At 44.0% G+C, this 20,435-nt stretch overlaps 1 protein-coding gene across 2 annotated transcripts; it reads left to right on the forward strand.

Moving 5' to 3' along the window:
- Positions 1-604: 604 nt before the first annotated feature.
- On the forward strand, positions 605-18,738 carry C4H8orf76 (chromosome 4 C8orf76 homolog). 2 transcript variants are annotated; one of them, XM_038744515.1, is made up of 6 exons: positions 605-731; positions 6,558-6,653; positions 12,046-12,189; positions 13,880-14,391; positions 15,846-15,978; positions 18,458-18,738. In XM_038744515.1, exons 1-6 carry the CDS (start codon positions 621-623, stop codon positions 18,632-18,634), a joined length of 1,173 nt encoding a protein of 390 aa, XP_038600443.1. In that variant the 5' UTR covers positions 605-620; the 3' UTR covers positions 18,635-18,738. The 2 variants fall into 2 exon arrangements, with proteins under 2 accessions (XP_038600443.1, XP_038600444.1); XM_038744516.1 differs by lacking the exon at positions 12,046-12,189.
- Positions 18,739-20,435: the final 1,697 nt, after the last annotated feature.

The following is a 20,435-nucleotide window of genomic DNA, read 5'->3' on the forward strand; positions in this document are numbered from 1 at the left end:
AAGCGCTGCACTGTTCTAATGTGTACATAGCTATAATTCTATTTATTCTGTTGGTATTGACACCTGTCTCCTTGTTTTGTTTTGTTGCCTGTCTCCCCCTTTTAGACTGTGAGCCCACTGTTGGGTAGGGACTGTCTCTATATGTTGCCAACTTGGACTTAAAAAGCGCTTAGTACAGTGCTCTGCACACAGTAAGCGCCCAATAAATACGATTGATGATGATGATTTGTACTTCCCAAGCGCTTAGTACAGTGCTCTGCACGCGGTAAGCGCTCAATAAATACGATTGAATGAATGAATGATAGGCCGCGGCTCCCACAATGCAGCGGGGGCGCTCGGAAGCCTCCGTGCCCGCATCCAAGATGGCTGCTTAAGGGGGGGCCGCCCCACCTCGTGCCCTCATCCAAAATGGCTGCCAGGGCTCCCACAGTGCAACGGGACCCCTTCTCGCGCAAGCGCAGCTGAGCGCTCGGAAGCCCCCGTGCCCGCATCCAAGATGGCTGCCTAAGGGGGGCCGTCCCATCCCCGTGCCCTCACCCAAGATGGCTGCCGAGGCGTCGGTTGGCTGGCGTCCCATGTGCACGTGCGGCCTGGTGCTGCCCCTCGTCACGTTGACCCCGATGGAGGAGTTCATGGGTGCTGAGTTCGAGGATTCGCTGTTCGAGGAGAGGCGAGAGCGGCCCAGGCCCGGCCCTGCCCCCACCTACACTGCCAAGGCCTGCGAGCCCCAGGTCAGGCCCCCAACATCCACCCATAATAATAATAATAATAATAATAATAATAATAATAATAATGATATTTGTTAAGTGCTTACTATGTGCCAAGCACTGTTCTAAGCGCTGGGGGAGATACAAGGTCAGCAGGTTGTCCCACGTGGGGCTCACAGTCTTCATCCCCGCTTTACAGATGAGGAACTGAGGCCCAGAGAATCAATCAATCGTATTTATTGAGCGCTTACTGTGTGCAGAGCACTGTACTAAGCGCTTGGGAAGTACAAGCTGGCAACACATAGAGACGGTCCCTACCCAACAGTAGGCTCACAGCCTAAAAGTTTAACTTTTAAACTTTTTAAACTAAAAGTTTAACTTCTCTGAAACAGAGAAGTTAAGTGACTTACCCAAAGTCACACAACTTCTCTAAAACAGAGAAGTTAAGTGACTTACCCAAAGTCACACAGCAGACAAGTGGCGGGGTCGGGATTAGAACCCATGGCCTCTGACCCCCAAGCCCGGGCTCTTTCCATTGAGCCACGCTGCTTCTCAATCAATCAATCAATCAATCAATCAATCAATCGTATTTATTGAGCGCTTACTGTGTGCAGAGCACTGTACTAAGCGCTTGGGAAGTACAAGTTGGCAACATATAGAGACAGTCCCTACCCAACAGTGGGCCCACAGTCTAATAGTATCTGTTAAGCGCTTACTATGTGCCAAGCACTGTTCTAAGCGCTGGGGGAGATAGAAGGCAATCAGGTTGTCCCACGTGGGGCTCACTGTCTCCATTCATTCATTCATAATAATAATCATTCATCCATTCAATCGTATTTATTGAGCGCTTACTATGTGCAGAGCACTGTACTAAGCGCTTGGGAAGTACAAATTGATAATAATAATGATGGTATTTGTTAAGCCCTTACTATGTGCAAAGCACTGTTCTAAGCGCTGGGGGGGATACAGGGTGATCAGGTTGTCCCACGTGGGGCACACGGTCTTCATCCCCATTTTACAGATGAGGGAACTGAGGCCCAGAGAAGTGAAGTGACTTGCCCAAAGTCACACAGCTGACAATGTCAATCGTATTTATTGAACGCTTACTGTGTGCAGAGCACTGTACTAAGCGCTTGGGAAGTACAATTCAAACATCCTACTCATAACAACAACAACCGTGGTATTTATTGAGCAATTACTATGTGCTAGGCAGTTGTCACCTGTGTGACTTTGGGCAAGCCACTTAACTTCTCTGTGCCTCAGTTACCGCATCTGGAAAATGGGGATTAAGACTGTGTGAGCCCCACGTGGGACAGCCTGATCACCTTGTATCCTCCCCAGTGCTTAGAACAGGGCTTTGCACATAGTAAGCGCTTAACAAATGCCATCATCATTATTATTATTACTAAGTGGGATGCAGGCAAATGGCATTGGACACAGTCCCTCTGCCACGTGGGGCTCACAGTCTTCATCCCCCTTTTACAGATGAGGGAACTGAGGCCCAGAGAAGTCAAGCAGCCTGCCCGAAGTCACACAGCAGACGAGTGACGGAGCCGGGAATAGAACCTATGTCCTTGCTCCATCCATTAGGCCACACTGTTTCTCCTTCCATCCATCCCTCCGTGCTGTTTATTGAGCGCTTACTGTGGATGGGGCACTGTAGTAATAATAGTTGTGGGCTATGTTAAGCGCTTACTATGTGCCAGACACTGTACTAAGCGCTTGGGTTGTGGGTTGGTGTGGGGTGGGACACAGGCAAATGGCGTTGGACCAGCCTCTGTCCCTCACCTCCCCTTTTCCAGATGTGGGAACTGAGGCCCAGAGGAAAAAAAAAATGGCATTTGTTAAGCGCTTACTATGTGCGAAGCACTGTTCTAAGCGCTGGGGGGGATACAAGGTGATCAGGTTGTCCCCCGTGGGGCTCACAGTCTTCAGCTCCATTTTACAGATGAGGTCACTGAAGCACAGAGAAGTTAAGTGACTTGCCTAAAGTCACACAGCAGACGTGGCGGAGTCGGGGTTCGAACCCATGACCTCTGACTCCCAAACCCGGGCTCTTTCCACGGAGCCACGCTGCTTCTCCTTCCAGCCATCCTTCCGGGCTGCTTATTGAGCGCTTACTGTGGACGGGTCACTGTAATAATAATAATAATAATAATGGCATTTATTAAGCGCTTACTATGTGCAAAGCACTGTTCTAAGCGCTGGGGAGGTTACCAGGTGATCAGGTTGTCCCACGTGGGGCTCACAGCCTTCATCCCCATTTTACAGAGGAGGGAACTGAGGCCCAGAGAAGTGAAGTGACTCGCCCAAAGTCACCCAGCTGACAGTTGGCGGAGCCGGGATTTGAACCCATGACCTCTGACTCCAAAGCCCGGGCTCTTATAGCTGTGGTCTTTGTTAAGCGCTTACTCTGTACTGTAAACTGGGGTGGGTACAAGCAAACTAGGTTGGATATAGTCCCTGTCCCACGAGGGGCTCTCAGTTTCAATCCCCGTTTTACAGATGTGGGAACTGAGGCACAAAGAATCAATCAATCAATCGTATTTATTGAGCGCTTACTGTGTGCAGAGCACTGTACTAAGTGCTTGGGAAGTACAAGTTGGCAACATATAGAGATGGTCCCTACCCAACAGTGGGCTCACAGTCTTGAAGTGACCTGCCCAAGGCCACACAGCGTTCATTCGATCGTATTGAGCGCTTACCGTGTGCAGGGCACTGTACTAAGCGCTTGGGAAGTCCAAGTTGGCAACATATAGAGACGGTCCCTACCCAACAGCGGGCTCACAGTCTAGAAGGGGGAGACGGACAACAAAAGAAAACATGTGGACAGGTGTCAAGTCGTCAGAATAAATAGAAGTAAAGCTAGATGCACATCATTAACAAAAATAGAATAGTCAATATGTACAAGTGAAATAAATAGAGTAATAAATCTGTATAAATATATATATAGGTGCTGTGGGGAGGGGAAGGAGGTAGGGCAAGGGGAATGGGGAGGAGGAGAGGAAAAGGGGGGCTCAGTGTGGGAAGGCCTCCTGGAGGAGGTGAGCGCTCAGTAGGGTTTTGAAGGGAGGAAGAGAGATAATTTGGTGGATTTGAGGAGGGAGGGAATTCCGGGCCAAGGGGAGGATGTGGGCCGGGGGTCGACGGCGGGACGGGCGAGAACGAGGAATGGTGAGGAGGTGAGCGGCAGAGGAGCGGAGGGTGCGGGCTGGGATGGAGAAGGAGAAGAAGGGAGGTGAGGTAGGAGGGGGCCAGGTGATGGACAGCCTTGAAGCCGAGGCTGAGGAGTTTTTCGAACCCATGAGCTTGGGGCTCCTAGATCCCTGCTCTATCCACTCTGCTATACTTAAATGCTTGGGAGAGTCCAATAAAATAAAGTTACCAGGCACTTTCCCTGCCCATAACGGGCTAAAAGTCTATAGAGAGAGACGGGATTTGGGAAGCCCCCTCTGGACTCAGTGCTCTGCACACAGTAAGCGCTCAATAAATACGATCGATTGATGATTGATTGGACTCTAAGCTCGCTGTGGGCAGAGATGGGTCTACAGTGTTGTGCACACAGAGAAGCGGCGTGGCTCAGTGGAAAAGAGCCCGGGTTTTGGAGTCAGAGGTCATGGGTTCGAATCCCAACTCCACCACTGTCTTCCCCACAGCACCTGTATATATGTATATATGTTTGTACATATTTATTACTCTATTTATTTATTTATTTATTTTACCTGTACATATCTATTCTATTTATTTTATTTTGTTAGTATGTTTGGTTTTGTTCTCTGTTCTCTGTCTTCCCCTTTTAGACTGTGAGCCCACTGTTTGTACATATTTATTACTCTATTTATTTATTATTTATTTATTTTACCTGTACATATCTATTCTATTTATTTTATTTTGTTAGTATGTTTGGTTTTGTTCTCTGTTCTCTGTCTTCCCCTTTTAGACTGTGAGCCCACTGTTGGGTAGGGACTGTCTCTATATGTTGCCAATTTGTACTTCCCAAGCGCTTAGTACAGTGCTCTGCACATAGTAAGCGCTCAATAAATGCAATTGATGATGATGATGATGTCTGCTGTGTGACCTTGGGCAAGTCACTTATCTTCTCTGAGCCTCGGTTACCTCATCTGTAAAATGGGGATTAAGACTGTGAGCCCCACGTGGGACAACTTGATCACCTTGTATCCCCCCAGCACTTAGAACAGTGCTCTGCACATAGTAAGCGCTTAATAAATGCCATCATTATTATTATTATTACCAACTCTTGTTTTCTTAAAATTGGTATTTGGTAACATATTGTCCTTTCCCAAGTGCTTAGTCCAGTGTTGTGCACACAGTAAGCGCTCAATAAATACCTTGGGTTGATTGACTGCCCCTCCAGACTGTATACTTGTTGTGGGCAAGTATATATATATATGTATATATGTTTGTACATATTTATTACTCTATTTATTTATTTATTTTACTTGTACATATCTATTCTATTTATTTTATTTTGTTAGTATGTTTGGTTTTGTTCTCCGTCTCCCCCTTTTAGACTGTGAGCCCACTGTTGGGTAGGGACTGTCTCTAGATGTTGCCAGCTTGTACACTCTATTTATTTATTTTACTTGTACATATCTATTCTATTTATTTTATTTTGTTAGTATGTTTGGTTTTGTTCTCCGTCTCCCCCTTTTAGACTGTGAGCCCACTGTTGGGTAGGGACTGTATATGTTGCCAACTTGTACACTCTATTTATTTTACTTGTACATATCTCTTCTATTTATTTTATTTTGTTAGTATGTTTGGTTTTGTTCTCTGTCTCCCCCTTTTAGACTGTGAGCCCACTGTTGGGTAGGGACTGTATATGTTGCCAACTTGTACACTCTATTTATTTTACTTGTACATATCTCTTCTATTTATTTTATTTTGTTAGTATGTTTGGTTTTGTTCTCTGTCCCCCCCTTTTAGACTGTGAGCCCACTGTTGGGTAGGGACTGTCTCTATATGTTGCCAACTTGGACTTCCCAAGCACTTAGTCCAGTGCTCTGCACACAGTAAGCGCTCAATAAATACGATTGATGATGATGATGATATGTTGCCAACTTGTACACTCTATTTTACTTGTACATATCTATTCTGTTTATTTTATTTTATTAGTATGCTTGCTTTTGTTCTCTGTCTCCCCCTTTTAGACTGTGAGCCCGCTGTTGGGTAGGGACTGTCTCTATATGTTGCCAACTTGTACTTCCCAAGCGCTTAGTACAGTGCTCTGCACACAGTAAGTTCTCAATAAATACGAATGATTGATTGGGCAAGGAATGTGTCTGTCAACTCTGTTATAGTGTACTTTCCCAAGCGTTTAGTTCATTCAGTCGTATTTATTGAGTGCCCACTTTGTGCAGAGTACTGTACTAAGCGCTTGGAAAGTACAGTTCGGCAACAAATAGAGGCAACCCCTACATACAGCGGGCTCACGGTCTAGAAGAGGGGAGACAGGCATCAAAACAAGTAAACAGGCAAAAAAAGCATCAATATAAATAAGTAGAATTATAGATATATACACATCATTAATATAAATAGTTCTCAGCAAACAGTAAGCGCTCAATAAATACCATTGACTGTAGTCTGTCCCCTAGACGGTAAGCTCACTGTGGCCAGGGAACGTGCCTGACAACTCTGCTGTATTTTTTTTTTTTGTATTTTTGTATGGTATTTTTTAAGTGCTTACTATGTCCACACGAATCATTTGTGAATGTTTTTAATTAACAATGAACAATAAGTTGAAATTGTTGGTTCTTTGGTGTAAATACTGTCATCCACGCATCGTTTGCGGCCTACAAAGGAAAGTTATATTTGTGTGTTCTCTTTTAGTGGTTTTGTGAGAAAATAACCAGCAAGGATGATGTTGAAATTCTAACCGTCAAAAAATTCAGAGGAGATTTGGCTTACAGAAAACAGGAATTCCAGGTATCCTTTTTGTTGTAGATATTTAAACAAAATCAGATTATCTCACTTGAATTCACTATTGCTTGGAAGCAGCATGGCCTAGTAGATAGAGATACTGGGAGTCAGAGGACCCGAGTTCTAATGCTGCCTTCTCCACTTTCCTGCCGGGTGACCTTGGGCAAGTCACTACACTTCTCTGGGCCACCGTTTCCTCATTTGCAAAATGGGAATTAAAACTTGCACCCTCTAATTAGTCTGTGAGCCCCAAATGGGACAGGGCCTGTGTCCAACCTGAGTATCTTGTATTTACTCTAATGTCTAGTACAGTGCCAGGCACACAGTAAGCGCTAAACAGTAGTACAGTTATTATTATTATCATCATTTATCAGTGATCAGGGTCAAATTGGTTCTTCATTTGGTCAAATTGGTCAAATTGGTACTTAATTTATTAAGTATTGGGAAAATCCCAGAGGGGTTGGTCTGGTTTTAATAAAACAATCAATCAATCAATCGTATTTATTGAGCGCTTACTGTGTGCAGAGCACTGTACTAAGCGCTTGGGAAGTACAAGTTGGCAACATATCAAGTTGAACAATCAGTCGTAAGCTCCCTGAGGAGCTATGGGCCTGCCTGAATATCTTGTATTTACCCCCACGTTCAGTACAGTGCCTTGCACATAGTAAGTGTCTAACAAATACCATTCAAAAAAATCATTTGTTTCTGTTGTATTTGCCAAAGTGCAAGGCACTGCATTCAGTAGGTGCTCAATAAATACATTGACTGATCAATCAGTGGCATTTATTGAGCACTTACTGTGTGCAGAGCACTGTACTAAATGCTTGGGAGAGTACAATACAGAGTTGGTGCTCTACAACTCCGTACTCTACAGAGTTGGTAGAAACAGTCCCTGCCCACAGTGAGCTTATAGTGTAGAGGGACAGTTTATAGTTAATCAGTGGCATTTATTGAGTGCTTATTGCATGCAGAGTACTGGACAAAGAGTTTTGAGTGGGCAGTACAAGAGAGTTTATAATAATAATAATAATGATGATGATGGCATTTATTAAGCGCTTACTATGTGCAAAGCACTGCTCTAAGCGCTGGGGAGGTTACAAGGTGATCAGGTTGTCCCACAGGGGGCTCACAGTCTTCATCCCCATTTTACAGATGAGGTAAACTGAGGCCCAGAGAAGTTAAGTGACTTGCCCAAAGTCACACAGCTGACAATTGGTGGAGCCCAGATTTGAACCCATGACCTCCGACTCCAAAGCCCATGCACTTTCCACTGAGCCACGCTGAGACATGGTCCGTCCCCACAATGAGCTTACAGTTAATCAGTGGTGTTTATTAAGTACTTACTGCATACAGAGCAGTGTGCTAAGCGCTTGGGAGAGTCCACCACGACAGAGTTGGCAGACACATTCCCTGCCCACAACAAGCTTACAGTCTGGGGGAGAGTCTAGAGTCAATCGATGGTATTTATTGAGCGCTTACTACGTGGAGAGCACTGGACTAAGCGCTTGGGAGGGGACAGTTAGAAAGAGTTGGTAGACATACGCACAAGGATTTCATTGATAAAGAGCAATAAAATGAAGGAGGTGAGATGGGTTTCTGCTCTGCCCTTCAATATTCATGCCAGGATTTCCTGTTCAGAATTTCAGAGATAGTTTAGCATTGGCAGGGAGACTACTGTCAAAATCATCAACATCCATATATATATATATATATATATATATATATATATATATATATATATATATGTTTAAGATATAATAATAATAATAATAATGGCATTTATTAAGCGCTTACTATGTACAAAGCACTGTTCTAAGCGCTGGGGGGATACAAGGTGATGAGGTTGTCCCACGTGGGGCTCACAGTCTTCATCCCCATTTTACAGATGAGGGAACTGAGGCCCAGAGAAGTGAAGTGACTTGCCCAGAGTCACACAGCTGACAAGTGGCAGAGCCGGGATTCGAACCCACGACCTCTGACTCCAAAGCCTGGGCTCTTTCCCACTGAGCCACGCTGCTTCATAAAATGGGGGTTAAGCCCGTGAGCCCCATGGGGAACACGGACTGTGTCCAACCTGACTAGCTTGTGTCTATGCCGATATTAAGATATATATATCTTAATGTTTATATATAAATGTTTATATATATATTTACATATTTATTCTATTTTATTTTGTTGATTTGTTTTGTTGTCTGTCTCCCCCTTCTAGACTGTGAGCCCGCTGTTTGGTAGGGACCGGCTCTATATGTTGCCAACTTGTACTTCCCAAGCGCTTAGTACAGTGCTCTGCCCACAGTAAGTGCTCAGTAAATACGATTGAACGAATGAATGAATGAATGAATTTAAGGTATTTGTTAAGCTCTTACTATGTGCCAGGCACTGTACTAAGCGCTGGGGTAGAGTCAAGATCGTCAGGTTGGCTCACAATCTTAATCCCCCTTTTACAGATGAGATAACTGAGGCACAGGGAAGGGAAGTGACTTATCCAAGGTCACATGGCAGACAAAGGGCGGAGCTGGGATTTAGAACCCAGGTCCTTCTGACTCTCAGGCGCATACTCTATCCACAAGGCTACGCTGCTTCTCCTGATTGAGCTGCTTCTCTTATTGAGCCCCTCTTGGGTAAACAGTAAAGTATAGTGATGGCATTTATTAAGTGCTTACTATGTGCAAAGCACTGTTCTAAGCGCTGTGGTGCTTGGGAAGGGCACGATAAAGGTAGAGGATGTGGTGTCTCACATTCCCTTCCTTTGCACTTGGATTTGAACCCTTTATCCTCCCTTCCCTCAACCCCACGGCACTTATGTACACAGTTATAATCTATTGATTTATTGATTTTAATATCTGTCTCCCCATCTAGGGTGTAAGTTCACTGAGGGCAGGGAATGTGTCTACCAAATCTTTTATATTATACTCTTTCAAGTACAGTGCTCTGCACAGAGTAAGCACTTGATAAAGGTGATTGTTATGTCTGTAGAGTAGAATTATATATGTATAATTGTATATACTGTATATAACTGTATATACTGTATATAACTATATATGTATATATGTTTGTACATATTTTTTACTCTACTCTATTACTCTATTTATCTATTTATTTATCTATTATCTATCTATTTATTACTCTATTTATTTACTCCATTTATTTATTTTATTTGTACATATCTATTCTATTTATTTTATTTTGTTAGTATGTTTGGTTTTGTTCTCTGTCTCCCCCTTTTAGACTGTGAGCCCACTGTTGGGTAGGGACTGTCTCTATATGTTGCCAATTTGTACTTCCCAAGCGCTTAGTACAGTGCTCTGCACATAGTAAGCGCTCAATAAATACGATTGATGATGATGATGATGAATTAAGGTTTGTGCTTGGGGGAACGTCCAAATGTTCCAAATGTATTCATGATTTGCATTAAGTAGATCCAATCTCCCAGCATACCCACCTTTCATTTATGTCTATTTTACTTGTACATATTTACCATTCTATTTTGCTAATGATGTGCATTTAGCTTTAATTCTATTTGTTCTTCCTCTCCCCCTCGTCCCCCTCTCCATCCCCCCATCTTACCTCCTTCCCTTCCCCACAGCACCTGTATATATGTATATATGGTTGTACATATTTATTACTCTATTTATTTATTTATTTATTTTACTTGTACATATCTATCCTATTTATTTTATTTTGTTAGTATGTTTGGTTTTGTTCTCTGTCTCCCCCTTTTAGACTGTGAGCCCACTGTTGGGTAGGGACTGTCTCTATATGTTGCCAATTTGTACTTCCCAAGCGCTTAGTACAGTGCTCTGCACATAGTAAGCGCTCAATAAATACGATTGAAGAAGAAGAAGAAGACTTGACACCTGTCCACTTGTTTTGTTTTGTTGTCCATCTCCCCCTTCGAGACTGTGAGCCCGTTGTTGGGTAGGGACTGTCTCTATATGTTGCCAACTTGTACGTCCCAAGCGCTTAGTACAGTGCTCAGCACACAGTAAGCGCTCAATAAATACGATTGAATGAATGAATTAATTAATTAAGATTAGGTTAATGGCAACCAAAAGGTATTTGCTGAGTGCTTACTGTGTGTCAGGGACTGTACTAAGCACTAGAGTAGATACAAGCTAGTCAGGTTGGACACAATCCTTGTTCCACATGGGGCTCATTCATCCCCATTTTATGGATGAAGTAACTGAGGCACAGAGAAATCAGCGACTTGCCCTAAAGTTACACGACAGACTTATGGTGGAAATGGCAGTAGAACCCGGATCCTTCTGTCTCCCAGGCCCGGGCTATATCCACTAGGCCGTAAAATTCCCCCAGTTGTTATTTTGATAATTATTAGCTAAATGACACCCCTTAGTCTTCCTTGGCAAACTGAAATGTGCTGAGAGGAATCATCATCATCATCAATCGTATTTATTGAGTGCTTACTGTGTGCAGAGCACTGTACTAAGCGCTTGGGAAGTACAAGTTGCCAACATATAGAGACAGTCCCTACCCAACAGTGGGCTCACAGTCTAAAAGGGGGAGACAGAGAACAAAACCAAACATACTAACAAAATAAAATAGAATAGATATGTACAAGTAAAATAAATAAATAGAGTAATAAATATGTACAAACATATATACATATATACAGGATATACATATATACAGGATATACATATATACAGGAATCATCTGGAATACAATTTTTTTTAAGATCCTGGATAATTTGGATGTAAAAACCGCCCTCTTGTGTGACCCCAAATTGCAGTATTGGGAAATAAAACAAAGGAAAGACAATGCAGTCTGAATGGATGTTTTTTTTTTCCCATGTGAAGTGCCAAAACAAAATGATGCTCAATTGTGTGGATTTTACTTCTTACGACATAGTTGCATCCCCTACTATAACGTCAAATTTTTGGAAATGAAATTGACAGGACAGGGTCACATTTCTCCTGCGTCTTGACGTGAACAAGTTCAGGGTTTAAGTTTCAGGTGGACAGAGGATCTGGGGTGAGTGGTAGCAAACACTAGTGGGTAAAACCTGGGCCTGAGAGCCAAAGGATCTGGGTTCTAATCCTCGCTCCACCTCGTGTTTGCTTGATGACCTGGGGCAAGTCACTTCATGACCTTGAGCAGGTCGCTTCACTTCTCTGGGCTTCAGTTACCTCATCCGTAAAATGGGGATTAAGAGCGTGAGCCCCATGTGGGGCAGGGACTTTGTCCAATTCTATTTGCTCGTATTCACCTCAGCACTTAAAACAGAGCCTGGCGCATGGTAAGCACTAAAACAAATGCCGCTATTATTATTATTATTACGTGAAGCTTCATCCCTCACTGCATTTGATGGCTTTCTCACTCTGTCTCTCTGTCCTTCTCCCTCTTTCATTTTACAAAAAAAACCACCCATCACCCCCAGAAAGCCCTGCAGGAGTACTCCAACTGCTTAGAACTCTTGCCAGCGACCAATTTTTCCATGGGGCGAGACATTTGGGAGAGTCAGGCCCGGTGCTTAGCCCATCTAGGAAGGCCCAGAGAAGCACTGAGCATAGCAGAAAAGCTGGTAAGTAAGCTTCCCCTTCACATATTTTCCTCAGGCGAGGCTTCTCCTGTTTGAACCATAGTCTCTCGACTGTAATCTCGCTGTGGGCAGGGACTGTGTCCACCGATTCTGTTGTATTGGCCTCTCCCCCAGCGCTTAGAACAGTGCTTGCCACATAGTAAGCGCTTAACAAATCCCATTAAAAAAAAAAAGCTATACAAGCTCCCCCCTCCGTTTCCTTCTCAGTCATCTTGCGGAGTAGGTCAGCTTTTCTCAAGAGAATTTGGTTTCCATTTTGAATCAAGGCACTCAAGGACGCGGACCCCAGTGGAAAACCGAACAGACCTGGGAGTACATATCTTTAAATTAAATGTTATGAATTATTTATTTTACTGTCCGTCTCCCCCCTCTAGACTGTAACCTCGTTGTGGGCAGGGACCGTGTCTGCTAATTCTGTTGGACTGGACTTTCCCAAGCGCTTGGTTCAGTGTCCTGCATATAGTTAGGTTTCATTGAATACCATTCATCGATCGATTGTTTGATCAATCAGAGGACCTGGGTTGTCATCCTGGCTCTGCCACTTGCTTGCTGGGTAATCTTGGGCAAGTCACTACGTTTCTTTGGTCCTCAGTTCCTCATCTGTAAAATGGGGATTCAATCCTATACTCCCTCCTGTTTAGACTGTGAGCTCCCTGTGTCCATCCTGATTAACTGGTCTCTACTCCAGCTTGTAGAACAGTGCTTGACACATAGTAAGCACTTAACAAATATAATAATAATGATAAATCTGGGTCATGAGAAATAAGGTCTTTAGTAAGAACTGAAACGTCATACAGTGCTCTGCCCACTGTAAGCTTATAACAGATAACATTGATTAAACTGCATCTTTAACCAAGAATGATCATTCTTCAAGTTCTCTTTTCATTTGTTATGCATTGATTAAACTGCATCTTTAACCAAGAATAATTATTCTTCAAGTTCTCTTTTCATTTGTTATGCTCTTACTATGTGGCAGGCACTGTACTAAGCGCTGGGGTAGATACAAGCTAATCTGTTTGGACACAGGCCCTGTCCCCCATGGGGCTCACATTCTTAATCCCCATTTTACACAATAAGCACTCAATAAATACGACCGATTTATTTTACAGATGAAGGAACTGAGGCCCGGAGAAGTGAAGTGACTTGGCCAAGATCACCCAGCAAAGCAGGTGGTAGAGGTGGGGATTAGAACCCAGGTCTTCTGACTCCCAGGCTCACTAGGCCATGCTGCTTCTCGAGGCAGCGGATATTAATTAGCAAGTGAAGTAAAGTTGAGGCGTTGACCATTTTGCTGATTCAGGAAGCTTTCTATTGATGGACTGCTAAAAGAAAACTTCTGTTCCCTAGGCTGCTGATGGAAGGAGTTGAAATAAAATGGATGAATTTAGACCAGTCACCCCCGGGGACTCCTATTAGAAAAAGAATATTAAGCTGAGTGAATTTGCACGTTGCTAGGAAGATCGTATACCCTTTTCAGCATGGATTACTCAGTGGGGGAACACACTTTCCTCTTTAAAATCAATCGATCGTGCGTCTTGAGTGCTTACTACGTACAGAGCACTGAACTGAGTGCTTGGGAGTGTCCGATGCAATAGAATTAGCTGGCATGTCTCCTGCCCAGAGAACTCACTCGAATCTTTGATAACGTTTTGATCTCTTGGTTCATTATCAGCGCCAAGAAGCTACGAACTCAGACCACTTAACCACAGTGCTGTACCTCCAGCTGGCCATCTACCAGAGTCTGGGGGCCTTAGAAAAATCAATCCTGGCCCTTCAGCAGCTGGTCAGCCTGCATCCTTTCAATCCTTGGAACTGGAAGAAGCTGGCGGAGGTTTACCTCCGGCTTGGGCCTGCCAAATCTTCCCCCTCATCCCCTCCGCTGAACGGATTCCCCTCAGCAGACCCAACTTTCCGAGCCCCTCTGACGTCGTCGGGAAGAGACGCTCCCTCGCGTTCCCTGGAAAGCCAGAACAGGCCGGATCGACCTCGCACGAGGTTTTCTCCGGGAGTGGAGAGTGGAAAGGCCGCAGCCTCCTGTCACGGCCAGGAAATGGAGGAAGGCCTCACCGGTTTTCCGGGCCTCCTGGCAGGAGGGAACCAACTTGATTCTACCGTCAAAATCAGGGTTCCGGAAGGATCGACGGAGATCCGGGTTAATGCGTGTTCCTCCTTTGTAAGATCCAGGTAAGGGGGGAGAGCCTGAGTGAAAAATGCAAAGCAAGGTGGGGTCCAAACGAGGGCAAACTCTGAACCACACAAACAAGAGAAGCAGAGCGGGCTTTAGGCTAGAGCCAGAGCCTGGGATTCAGAAGGACCTGGGTTGTCATCCCAGCGCTGCCACTTGTCCTGCCAGGTGACGTCGCACAAGTCACCTCACTTCATTGTGCCTCAGTTTTTGCATCTGCAAAATGGGGATTAGAACTGTGAGCCCTGTGTCAGAATGAAAGTGTAATATACCGTACAAGTGCTGGGGTAGATACAAGCTAATCAGGTTGGACACAGTCCATGTCCCACGTGGGGCTCATAATCTTAATCCTTATATTACAGATGAGTTAACTGAAGCACAGAGAAGTGACTTGCCCAAGGTCACTCAGCAGACAAGTGGTGGAGCTGGGATGAGAATCCAGGCCCATGTGCCATCCCTTAGGCAGTGCTGCTCCTTCGGAGTCCTGTCCCTGGAATCTGCCCCGCCCTGTCCCACTTACTACTAAGCTCCCAAAACACAGAAGCGGTGAGGGGTATATTGAGTCAAACAATGGCAGAGAAGCCACGTGGCCTAAAGGGTAGAGCCTGGGATTGGGAGTGAGAAGGACCTGGGTTCTAATCCCGGCTCTGCCACTTCTCTGGGCCACAGTTCCCTCATTGGTAAAATGGGGATTGTCACTGTGAGCCTCATGTGGGACAGGAACTGTCCAACATGATTAGCATGTATCTAACCCATTGCTTAGGTCAGTGTCTGTCATGTAGTAAGTGTCTTAACAGATACTAAAAAAAAAAATAGGTATGGTGGACCATTGTAAACCAAGGAAACTAAAGAATAGTATAAGGTAGCATATCATCATCATCATCAATCGTATTTATTGAGCGCTTACTGTGTGCAGAGCACTGTACTAAGCACTTGGGAAGTACAAGTTGGCAACATATAGAGACAGTCCCTACCCAACAGTGGGCTCACAGTCTAAAAGGGGGAGACAGAGAACAAAACCAAACATACTAACAAAATAAAATAAATAGAATAGATATGTACAAGTAAAATAAATAAATAAATAGAGTAATAAATATGTACAAACATATATACATATATACAGGTGCTGTGGGGAAGGGAAGGAGGTAAGATGGGATGGAGAGGGGGACGAGGGGAAGAGGAAGGAAGGGGCTCAGTCTAGGAAGGCCTCCTGGAGGAGGTGAGCTCTCAGTAGGGCCTTGAAGGGAGGAAGAGAGCGAGAATTAGGGAATTCCAGAACCTCAGACAATTGCATTATGAGTCACAGCACTTCTCTCTTCAGGAAGCAATTTTTTTTTTATATCGACCAGCTGGCTACTTGTCTAAGTATCTGAACAACAAGAAAATTGACTTTCTGTTGGATTATTTATTCAAAAGCTGCTCTCCCCCATCTCCCTCTGGCTCTGTTTTTCAGGCTTTTGTTCCAACTCATCGAATCTCAGCAGACCTCCTTTGCCTTGGAAAAAAACTTAAAAGCTCAGGAAGAAATTGAAGAGCAAGTGAAAGCCTTTGGCTTTGAGGAAGAAACTTTATTATTGATCTCTGAGGTAAGCATAGATGACAGGTTTTCATTTTATTTTTTATTTTTGTATGGATTTCGTTAAGCGCTTAGTATACGCCTGGCTCTATAATAACCTCGGGGTAGATACAAGCTGATCAGGTTGGACACAGTCCATGTCCCACATGGGACTCACAGTCTTCAGTCCCATCTTATATATGCGGCAACTGAGGCCCAGAGAAATAAAGTGACTTGCCCAAGGCCACCTGGGAGACAAAAAGTGGCAGAGCCGGGATTAGAACCCAGGTCCTTCGTACTCCCAGGCCCGGGCTGTATCCAGTAGGCCACGCTGCCTCTCCATGGTGGTGCCTTCATTTTCATTCAATAAAGTAGTTCTCAGTTATTTATTCAGTGGTTGATTTTCTAGTGTATAGATATTTCAAACCCCTGTTTTTTCTCCCCTCTTCCCCCCCAAATTTTGGACACTTATCTATTTTTTTAGGTAGATGGGCAGTCTAAGGAGCTTAACATCAAACTAGGGGAAATACATAAAGGATACGTCTCAAGCAGAATACAGAAAACCGACAAAATTACAAAGATACCAGAAGATCTGGGGGAGGAGTTAGAGTAATTAGAATAAGTGCTAGTGAAGGCCTACTTCTGCCTAGTTACTGATGACCATCTCCTTTTTCTTATATTACATTTATAATATAAAGCCTTTCATTTCTCTTTCTCCCATCTGCAAATATAGACTCATGGCTAACCCTCATTTTAGTTCCCTGAAGAATCTAAAAATTGGTTTAAAACTCCTGTTCCTTGTGATAGGCAGGACAGTTAGTTAAATTTTGGTTTCTGGATAAGGGATCCCTCAAATAAAGGTGGAAATCCCTAAAGGAGTCTAGACTGTAAGCTTGCTGTGGGCAGGAAACTAACGCTGTTGCATTGGATCTCCCAAGTGCTTAGTACTGTGCTCTGCACACAATAAGTGCTCAATAAATTCCATTGATTCATTGACTATAGACTGTCCTTCTGAACTGTAAGCTCCCTGTGGGCAGGGAACTAACTCTGTTGCATTGCATTCTCCCAAATGCTTAGTACATTGCACATAGTAAGCGCTCAATTGGTACCATTGATTTATTGATTCCATTTAAGGTTCTTTCCACTCTCCGCTTCTCAACCAGTAGGTGACTGCGAGCTTGTAGTGGGCAGAAAATGTGTCTGCTGGTTGTTGTATGTACTCTCCCAAGTGCTTAGTACAGTGCTTTGCACACAGGAAACACTCAGTAAATAGGATTGAATTGAATTGGCGGAGATTTATGGCTATTCCCTGACCAGCAGAAGAGACTCCCACACCCCTAAATGTTGAGAACCACAAGAAGCATGTAGTATTTCTTTGACAGGTACTCTAGGGATGCTTTTTTTTTTTCTAGTATTCATTAAGTACTTACTATGTGCCAGGCACTGTACTAAGCGCTGGGGTAGATGTTTAGAACAATGCTTTGTACATAGTAAGCGCTTAATAAATGCCATTATTATTATACATGCTAATGAGGTTGGACACGGTCCCTGTTGCACATGGGCCTTACATTCTTCGTCCCCATTTTACAAATGAGGGAACTGCGGCCCAGAGAAGTGAAATGACTTGTCCAAGGTCACACAGCAGATATGTGGCACAGGATTAGAACCCAGGTCCTTCTGTCTCCTAGGCCCGGGCTGTATATACTAGGCAACACTGCTTCTCAAGGGAGCTGAGAGAAATCAGTTGAAGTTGTGGGAGGATTGTAAAATGTTGTGCGCTAGGAAGAGTGACTCCCAATCTGTCGTGTTGAATCAAAAGAAGCAGCGTGGCCTTGTGGATAGAACCCAGACCTGGAAATCAGAGGACCTGGGTTCTAATCCTGCTTCTGCCACTTTACTGCTGTGTGTTACCTTGGGCAAGGCACTTCACTTCTCTGGGCCTCACTTTCCTCAACTGTAAAATGGGGATTAAATCCTGCTCCCTTGTACTTAGACTGTGAGCCCCACGTGGGACAGGGGTTGTGTCCAAACTGATAAAGTTGTATCTACCCCAGCGCTTAGAACAGTGCTTGAGGCATAGTAAGTGCTTAGCAAAAACCAGAAATAAAAATCTGACAAAACAACCACCAGTTTAATTGTTTAAAAATGGTCCCTGTGAAGGAGGAGAAGTCAAAATCATCGCAATGCTTGGGTAGAAATGTTTCAAACCATTTTAAGTGTATTTCTATTTCCTGGCCACTGCCTGATGTAGCAGAGAAACAGTGTGGCCTTATGGAAAGAGCACAGCCCTGGAAGAAAGAAGCACCTGATTTCTCGTCCCGGCCCCGGCACTTATCTTCCACATGACCTTTGGCAAGTCACTTATTTCTCTGGGCCTCAGTTCCCTCATCTGTAAAATGGGGATGAAGACTTTAAGCTCGTATCCACCCCAGTGCTTAGGTCAGTGCCCGGCACATAGTGAGCTCATAACAAATACCATTAAAAAGCGTTTTCACTTCCTTTTATTGCAGGTCATGGGAGAGGATATCATTCCGGAAAAAGTCAAAGATGAAGGTCACGCCGAAGTGAAATGTGTCGGCTCTGCAGCTCTGGATGCCTTAGTAATCGCATCCGTAAAAGAATTTGAAGACAGGTGGTTCAGAAAGATTGAAGAGCATATCAGGACTTTTGAAAATAGGGGCCACTAGTAGGTAGACATTTCAACCTAGCACCCAATTTTAAAAGTTCTTGCTTCCGTTTGGCTTTTTCTGGTATTTCAAGCAGTAGTTGTGGCTAATAAGAGATGTAGTGAATTAAATTCGTTCTTTGTGATGTTTATGGAGTGGTTCCCCCCCCCCCCCCAATTTTCCACTACATTTATTACTTTAATTTATTTTAGCCCTTCATTATGCTTTGGGAACAACTTGAATTTTATTTCTTCCAGAGCTCTTAATGTTTTTGGAAGAGTTGTTTGTGGGTAGTATATGTTCATTAACATCATCAATGGTGTTTATGGAGTGTTTACCGTGTGCAGAGCCCTGAACCAGGGGTGTGATAGAGTGCAATACAACAAGGGTGGTATACATGTGTCCCTCTCACATTGAGTTTACAATCTAGAGGGGGAGAAAGACATTGATAAAAAAAAAATATCCTGATCAATCAGTTGTATTTATTGAGCACTTCCTGTGTGCAGAGCACTGAACTAAGCACTTGGGAGAGTTGGGTACGTTGTGGGCAGGGAATGTGTCTGTTTATTGTTGTACTCTGCCAAGCACTTAGTACAGTGCTTTGCATAAAGTGGATGCTCAATATGATTGAATGAATGGAGTAGGTAGACACATGCCCTCCCCCAACCATCAGGATTAGAACTCGGGTCCTCTCTTGTCACTCTACTGAGCCAAACTGTCACCTACTGGCTGCCCTTGAGGGTGGCTTCCCTCTCCGGAACAGTGTCAAGGCCAAGGTTTATTCACATTAGCTAGGAAAAAAAAATCCCATTTTAATTCCTATTCCAAATTGACAACCCTATTGTTCTCATATAAAATTTATTCCAGTCCTGAATATGGGATCCTGAAATCAGTCTTTGGCCAATATTATTTTTTTATGGTATTTGTCGAAGCGCTTACTATGTTCTGGGCATTGTACTAAACGCTGACGCAGGTACACACTAGTCAGGTAGGACACAGTCCATGCCCTATATGGGGCTCACAGTCAAAATCCCCATTTTAAAGAGGAGGTAACTGAGGCACAGAAAACTGAAGTGACTTGCTCAAGATCATATGGTAGACAGGTGGTCAGGATTAGAATTCAGGTCCTTCTTACTCTCAGGCCCGTGCTCTACCCACTAGGCCACGCTACATCTCATTATTTATTTAAATTAAATTAGGGAAAAAAACCCTATCTGAATTCACTGTCCAAATTAACAGGGTATTGTCTCCCATAAAATGTTTTCCAGTCATTAATATATGATCCTGAAAGGCCTTTATCCTAAAGTTAGCTGCCCAGTGAATATGTGAGGTAAACCTTTCCCCACCGTGGTAGTTATCCAACCCATTTCTTTTGAGGTTGATAGGTTCTCCGAAAGAAAAATGATTTAACGCATCCCATCCGGTGACTCCTTCAAAAGAAGAAAATATTGCCCCTGAGGGATCAGGCATGTGAAAGATTTATCATCCCTGATTTGTTCGCTGTCTATGTACTTCCTAAGCCAATAAATGGTATTTCTCCTGTTTCCCTTAAATGGAGCAAGCCTCTGTGAACAAAGTAGGTAGCATGGCCTAGTGGATAGAGCCAGGGCCTGGGTTCTAATGCCAGTTCCGCCACTTTTTGTCTGCTGGATGACATGGGGCAAGCCCCTTCACTTCTCTGGGCCTCAGTTACCTCATCCATAAAATGGGGGTGAGGACTGTGAGCCCCATGTGGGACAGGGACTGTGTCCAACCTAATTAGCTTATATTTACCCCGGTGCTTAGTACAGTGCCTGGCACATAGTACCCGCTTAACAAATGC

Source organism: Tachyglossus aculeatus, chromosome 4, assembly GCF_015852505.1.
Source record: "Tachyglossus aculeatus isolate mTacAcu1 chromosome 4, mTacAcu1.pri, whole genome shotgun sequence".
Classification (NCBI taxonomy): Eukaryota; Metazoa; Chordata; class Mammalia; order Monotremata; family Tachyglossidae; genus Tachyglossus; species Tachyglossus aculeatus.

Bases quoted from the DNA above. Each gene is read 5' to 3' on its own strand.
- C4H8orf76 (XM_038744515.1), top strand. From the start codon at position 621: ATGGAGGAGTTCATGGGTGCTGAGTTCGAGGATTCGCTGTTCGAGGAG. The intron at 732-6,557 runs GTCAGGCCCCCA...GTTCTCTTTTAG, and splicing joins CCAAGGCCTGCGAGCCCCAG to TGGTTTTGTGAGAAAATAAC. The intron at 15,979-18,457 runs GTAAGCATAGAT...CTTTTATTGCAG, and splicing joins CTTTATTATTGATCTCTGAG to GTCATGGGAGAGGATATCAT.